The sequence below is a fragment of the Choristoneura fumiferana genome, chromosome Z (assembly GCF_025370935.1).
Source record: "Choristoneura fumiferana chromosome Z, NRCan_CFum_1, whole genome shotgun sequence".
Lineage (NCBI taxonomy): Eukaryota > Metazoa > Arthropoda > Insecta > Lepidoptera > Tortricidae > Choristoneura > Choristoneura fumiferana.
Window position 1 is genome coordinate 28,887,907 of NC_133472.1, and position 7,879 is coordinate 28,895,785.

General features: G+C 38.1%; 1 protein-coding gene across 1 annotated transcript in view; it reads left to right on the forward strand.

The window, feature by feature from the left end:
- LOC141433571 (uncharacterized) overlaps positions 1–7,503 on the forward strand; it is a gene marked incomplete in the record, with an annotated part of 24,322 nt that extends 16,819 nt beyond the window's left edge. The window contains 3 exon segments of the mRNA XM_074095677.1: positions 29–242; positions 1,312–1,414; positions 2,163–7,503. Of these exon segments, the coding sequence (XP_073951778.1) occupies positions 29–242; positions 1,312–1,414; positions 2,163–2,370 (525 nt within the window).
- Between the last annotated feature and the right edge of the window lie 376 nt (positions 7,504–7,879).

Below are 7,879 nucleotides of genomic sequence, written 5' to 3' on the forward strand. Positions count from 1 at the left end.
TTCATTGATAAACCTCCTGTTCAAACAGACGTACCAGCGCATCCGCGCGAACCGTCAGCGGCGGCTGAAGCTGCGCACGCGCAAGCGTCACCACACGGTCGAGAGCATGCTGGGCTACGACCTGGAGGACGAGCGGCGCGAGGAGCGGCCGCGGGAGGCGCGCGGCTACGACGCCGAGGACGAGCCGGTCGACGTCGAGGGCGACTCGCTCGGCTGGCCCGACGCGCCGATCAACGTTGACGGTATACTCAATTTTACACAAAAAAAATCCTACTTCCTACTAGTATTATACATAAATGCGAGTATGTATGTGAGTATGTGTTTGTGTGTGTGATGCGTCTGGACGGATTTAAATGAAATTTGGTACGTAGATAACTGGATTTCAGGAGTAACAACATAAGCTACTTTTTATTCCCACGGGATCGGGATAAAACCCCAAAACTTCAACCGGTATGGGCTTTTTCACAAAAAATGTACCCATTTTTTTTTTAATTTTGGAAAAATGTGGTTTTTCCCACTCAGAATCAAAAGCACAATCGATTCCGATGGTTTAAAAAAATGATCCAATCAAAAATGACCGTTTTGTGACGTTTTTTTCATACACTCGGTATGGGCATCACAAAACTGACTCAAAATTTGTATGAAAAAATTAAATACATTTTGTAAGAAGAAGTACACGTTATTTTGAAGACGCCCAGATTGTATGAAAAAATTAAATACATACATGAAATTTAGGCGGGTGTTTTATATACATCGTTAATGAAATTCACGCCGTAATTTTTACCATAAGAATTTAGTAAAATCCAGGAAATTATATTCTACATACCTAGTAATAAAATAAAATAAAATAGGCACGATAATTGAACAAACTGATGAACGGATGACTAAGATACATTGAAATAAAATTCTGAGGAATTTCATGATCTGGCGTATTTTACACGATCGGGCGACTACTTTATTCATCTAATCTGTCAATACCTTTAATCGAGATTTGATTTCATACCTAATTGGATTTATTCAGGGGATCGGATGTTGGAAACAATTTAGATAAAATTTTCTGTGGTGGTTTTAGCTTGGTCTTATCTCCGGGAAAATGCATGTTGAGTTTTAGCCCCAATAAATCTCGGTCGCCCAGGTACTGAACTCTTACATGCGTCCTGGCACAGAATTCTTCATTAATTACGGAAGATAGAAAAATGATAGGAAATCGGATATAAATACCTAGCCAATATTTTTTATAGGTACGCCTCAAAAACTAAGTAAAAAATAATGTACTTGTACTTACTGTAAAAAATAACATGATGTTTTCAGAAAAAGAAACACGAAACGACGGTGAGAAAATGCATCTGAGTTACGCAGAGGACCTCGAGATATCCAGTACGAATGATGCCATGCAATCGCCAGAACGCGTGAGGTATTTTTTTATCTAAGAGTGCATGAATACGGGTAGACAGTTTGCTTGTTAAAATGTACCGTCCTAATTACTCAGCGACACTAAATTTGGCCCACTCTACATTTAACGCTTCTTTGTGACAAAACTGTGCTATCTCCAAAGTTGCGATATTACCAGATGTCACAGTTTTGTCACAAAGGTGCGATAAGTACCTACAATAAAATTACCTATTTCTGCATACATTTAAGGCTAGATTTTTTGCCGCTCAGTATAGTTAGATTTCGAAATATTTTATCTTGATTTATTTAACTAAATGTACAGTACAAGCCGAATGGTAATGTCGCTCGGGATTCGTCGGTTATCTTCGTTTTCCTGAAGGTTCAAATGAGAAAGAAAAAGAAAACTGATCTTTTGTTTTAGAGTAGATAGGTGTGTTAATTTGTCTGAAATACCTCGTATAAATTAAACAGTTTAATTAATTATATTGCTATTTTTAACCCTTAATAAGGTAGAGGCAACTTAGCGACCACATGCATTAACTTGGAATTCAACCTAAATGTTTTAGTAATTAGTTACAATATCTATCGTAATTATTGAAAATACTACTAGCTTTAAAAATATCCTTTGTCAGGTATGTAATCGATAGCTGCTTTTGATTGTGGTAGTATGCTCCAATACGAGTAAATGGGACCTTGTTAAGGGTTAACCATTATTTTATTGTTGTTTACTTTAACTAATAAGTAATAAGCCACATTATCACTTTGTTTAGGATTGAAACCCCAAAGCCGCTTTCGTTGGAGTGCGCGACGAAGGCGGAGGGCGCCGAGCGGCCGCCGGAGGTTTCCACCTCTGAGTGGGCCGCTGCGACGCCCGCGCCCGATGTTTGGCCCGCGCTCGCTGCGGAGGCCTACTTGCAGGCAGCCCGCCACAAGATTGAAGGGGAGAACCTACCCTCCTCTACCGACTCGCGCAACTAAATGGACATTGCTACTGCTCAACCCAATTCACATTATCACTTGCCATATTTACCTACCTGCTCCAGAATAATGATCAGTATGATGACACATCAGTCCCTAAAAGCTATAATTTCCCAACTGAGTCATAAATCACGCTCGTGTTTTTCGCTTAATTGTCTGAATCCTTTTTTAAATGAAATACTACATTACGTTAGGTTTACCTCAACGGCAAACCAAGTACTAAATTTAGAGTCATCCATCATTAATAACATTTACAAGATCGAAAGCTCGAAGACATCAACACAAGCTCCTTAGTCATTGAACTTTAAAGTTGCGTGTAGATCTTTTCTGACCTCTTATAATGTAGATAACGATGCTGCTGACGATCTATCATCAAATACAGGGTGTCCGGCACATGAACCGTCGATTTTTTTTGGGATATAGTTAGGTTTGTTATCTTTTCACCCTTGGACCTTGGTCCTAAAGGTCACGGTTTTGGAGATATGAATTTTTAAATGCTTTTCTCTCAAATTTCCCGAAATTCCGTTAACTTTTTTATTAATGTATATAAAAAAATGTATTAAATACTTGGTGATAACTGAAATATTCAAATGATAATCGTTTTTATTTTAATTGATAGTCTCAAGCACGGAAGAATAAAAAGTGTTAAGAATAATTTTAAGAATACAAAATGTTTTTATTCTTCCATAGTCTCGAAGGAACACAGGAGGTTATTTATTTCACAAAATTACAGATTGTGTGAAAAAAATCTTACTCCGAAATTCACTTATTAAAACTAAAGACAATTGAGAGGTTCTTTTATTTTTAAATAATTCTCTAGCTTATGATTATGATCTTTCTAATGAGTAAAATTACGGGGATATACGTCAATAGGGCGGAGTTTTCCTATTCTTATTTTGTTATTATTACAAAATTTTACTTGTAAGGTGATATAAAACTCGAGGCAATCTTGTTTAAAGTAACTACTTAGTCAGCTATATTATTATTGTAAGAATTGTTTAGTTCTAGTTAATTATGGATTCTACCATTTATTGTTATGGAGGAGCGGTGTCTCCTGACACTAGCATACTCTTAGCTTAATAGGAGGCTCCAATCTCGCCTATATACCACGTAAAATACCCAAATAAACTTTTTCATTTTCATTTTCAGTGAAACCGGGAAATTTGAGAAAAAAACATTTATAAAGTCATATCTCCAAAACCGTGACCCTTAGAACCCAAGGCCAGCAATATCCCAAAAAAATTTGACGGTCCATGTGCCGAAGATCCTGTATACTTAACCCTTTCGTCTCAGCAAAGTCGTTAAATATAGTTAATCACAAAGAACTAACTATAGCAAGTAGGTATGACTAAAGATCAAGAGTACGGGACGCAATGTGGCCGTCTGTGGAACTGATTGCCGATTATTAGGGCAATCAGCAATCAGTTCCAGTGATGTACTCGTAGTGACTAAAAATTCAAAACGAGTATACTCGGCTACCAGATCTGGGAGTTCAGTCTCACAAAACGAGTTTAATCGTCAGCCAGACTGAAAGGGTTAAGAAGTAAAATGCGGTGCACAAATAAATTAACCATCAATTAGACTAAGTATGTTATGTTTGTATGTTCATAAATTATATTAGACTAGCTGGTTGCCTGCGACTTCGTCTACGAAGAATTCGTTTAATACGCGCGCTCGGGAAAAAAACATTTTTTTTATGACATTAGTCTTTTTTTAAATACATCCTCCTAAGTCCTCGCGTACTTTATAAAGGACTAATTAACACTAAGAATAACGGCCGAATGTACTTTATAAAGTACAAATTGTTCATTGAATAAAGAATTTTGAAATAAAATCAAAATAACAATGCAGATCAACCACGTCTAGGTCTTAAGCTCTAAGTTTGTAAAAAATGTCAGGACTCAGGAGGTTTAAAAAATGAATCCCTATTTCCCTTGGTCACGGCATGACGCGTGAACAGCTGGTCTGATTTCGCTAATTCTTTCTTTGTTCTGTTTGCTATTTTCAGGAGCAGGTTCTTATAAAAGATTTAGAAAATTAAAAAAAACTACACCTGGGGCGAAGCACCAGCTAGTTAGTAATAATAATAAGGATATAGTTTCTCAAGTGCGTCGTGGTCATAATGCAACATGAAATTAAGTAGTTGAGTTGCATTTAAGACATTTAAGTGTAACTATTGAGAAAACTATTATGTTATCAATCTTCTTTGGGCGGTCATAATCAGAATATAATCACATATAATGAATAATTTTTACAGACGTTTTAAAACCAACTTTACGAGTCCATCAGTGAGAATGGGCTCGCATCCTAAAGAAGCTAATTTAATAACTTGTAACTTCAAACTAGCTAGAGCTATGTAAACGTACGTCGGCTCGCTATAGTTACAAAAATTAGCAATGTAACCTTTAAACTAACATTAGTTATTGTTTAATTTCATTATTTCCCGATTCAACAGATTCCATTTCATTGACTTCTTGTTTCATTTGACTCTTGATTCGTCAGAATAAGTTATATAAAATTGTTTTTCTCAAACATGATATGAAATATTGACGTTGTGTTACAAATAGTATATAGGCCGAGAAGTATTGCGCTGCAGGCGCTGCGGCTCGCCTGCTTGCCCGCGGTCACTAGCGGCCGGCAAAGAGATTTCATACAATTTTGCAGGCCGCTGGCCGGCAATGCGATCGTCTTTTGTTTCAACGCGCGTTCTTGGGCACGGCCTAAGCCAACAGCATCCGCTCTGCAGCCGCCGTGCCAGCAGACAGCGCGAAACGCGCGCACGCAACAGGGCGACCAGACTAGCGTCCCGCCATGCTTGATTTCTTGTTTTTTTTTATTTTTTTTGATGTCATGTTTGAGAAAAGCATAATACAAGCCTCGGCCGGAACGTGGGGTTGCCGGCCTCTACAGTTATAACAAAGACAAAAAGTAGAAAAAAAAGAAAGTAGGTATAAGAGAAAAGTCATCAAGCATCAAAGCACAAAAGAAGTACAGTGGTTATTGTCAGCATGGGGAACATTACATACTTATGCAAAATTACAGCTTTTTAGTACTAACAGCTGCTTCCTTGTAGCACCTCGAAACTAAAAAGACACTACCTAAGGTTGGACCTACGTACCTACCTGAGAACGAAGCGTTCATTGTTAACAACGTTACCATACGAAGGGTGCGGTTGCTAAATAAGGATTATACCTAGTGCCATCCAAGACGCGTGATTTTGTCAAAATTAGCCATTAATAACATTGTAATAAGAACCACGGCACGCGTCATCGTGAATGACTACCGTCGACGACGCCACTACTGAATTGTGTTATTGCTCAGGTTCATTCGCATAAAGGGGGGTTTACCACTGAGTCGTTCGCCGCATATTGCATGCGGCGACCGCAAAAGTGACGGTATAGTATAAGACGCCTATGTAATTTGACAAGTTCGGCGACCGCGTTAGGTGAACGACTCAGTATAATCGCCCCTTATGCATATCAACCATTAGATTATACTAGTTCGATATAATATTCTTAAACGATATGTTATCTCAATATTACGGTGGTATCGTACAATAGTACATTGTGCATTAAGGGGCGTAAGAAAGGGTTTACTAACGAGAGTCTATTAGAAAACCAACGCTGGAGGCGGAGGGCTTTTAATGACTCGAGTTTGTAATCCCCTTACGGTCCGTGATACACACAATGGTTTTCATCACATTGCGAGGAAAAAGTGAAATTATTTTGTGTCTAAACACTTCAGAGCTCTGCAAAAGAAAGACGCTAAGATAGCAAATTAATAAAATAATGGCTACCCAATACGCCAATACAGGGGGTTTTAGTTTAGTTTTTTAGTTTTTTATTCGACTGGATGGCAAACGAGCAAGTGGGTCTCCTGATGGTAAGAGATCACCACCGCCCATAGACACCTGCAATACCAGGGTGATTGCAGATGCGTTGCCAACCTAGAGGCCTAAGATGGGATACCTCAAGTGCCAGTCATTTCACCGGCTGTCTTACTCTCCACGCCGAAACACAACAGTGCAAGCACTGCTGCTTCACAGCAGGATTAGCGAGCAAGATGGTGGTAGCAATCTGGGCGGACCTTGCACAACCACCTGCAAAATACGCTACACCAAAATACAAAAATCGGAGCTCATATCGTGCCGTCCCTCTCACTCTTGTATTAAATAAATTTGCGTCAGCTAAACGAAACGAACTTCTATTTTTAAATTGCGTAGTAGCCCCACTGATTGCCACTTTTTTCGAGTCGTCTACCATAGATAATGCTAAGCTAATTATTCCAACACGCTAAAAAAATATGTACTAAAATTATTGCAAAAAAAATTGATATATTTAAAATATAAAAATAACGAAGTTTTATGATGAGTGGAAAGATTTTATGGTGTAAAATTGGTTTAAGTATAGCTAAATTTCAAAGATGTAAATAAAACGTTGGCTGACTTGAAACCCCTTTAGTCTGAAATGAAATGACGTACTTACCTTGTTACTTTTTAAAACTAAACTCATAACTCCCTTGAGAAGAAAAACTGTACGTAAATCCATAATTCCCGCGGAAATAATTGAGGCCATTGTCCTTTAGTATACAGGCAAGAAATAATATCATTGACGAGCAAATGTGATAAAAAGGCTGTTTGTGAACGACTACCCACGGGTGTTCAGGGAATGTTAGCGAAAAAAGGGCGAATGAGAGATGCAGGAGAGTGGTGGTAGGCAACCCGATGGCATTCGAGAAGTTACACTAACAGGGCCTCGCTTTTGCATATCAACGTGTCTGAAGAAACAAGAACCCAAAAACCCGTCAAAACAAGACTTTGACGAAACAAATCGACTCGAATCGGAGAAATAATCTGTTTTTGTAATTTAAAAAATATGCTCAGCGGCTTTAAATTTGGCCCACTCTAGAAAGAAAATTACCTATTACAGCATACATTTGAGGGCCAGATTTTTTACCGCTCAGTATAGTAAATAAGATAATTTTACCTATATATAAGTAAGAAAGTGTAGCAATTAAAGATAAGAAGTTTAACTTATTAATATTAATTTAATTATTGTTGATGTTTCGCGTGTAAATAATAATAATCATTTAAGATTATTTTCTGTTAATAATAAACGAACAATGTCAACCTAACACTTCCGTGAAATTTATGTGTAATTTAATAACATACGGCGTCTTTAATTTTCTAAGCATACGGTCGTGTTGCGGGAAAAATCGAGTTGTGTCATTATAAAATTGAGCACAACACTAAGGGCCCTTGCACACCACGACGTCGACGCGCGATTGTATCGACCGCACGTTTGTATGGCTGCTCTATGGAAAGAAAAACACGGTGTGCAAAGGGCCTAAATCGAGAGATCAAATCAAGGCAGCGTAGCAGACCAACGTTTAAGTTAAATCTTTGTGTCATGCTCTCTAGCGGTGACATGGTGTCGTATGGAATTGGGATGTTCCAATTTTAGACAACGTATAATAAATCGAAAACCGTTTGGAGAAATAGCCTTTGTCA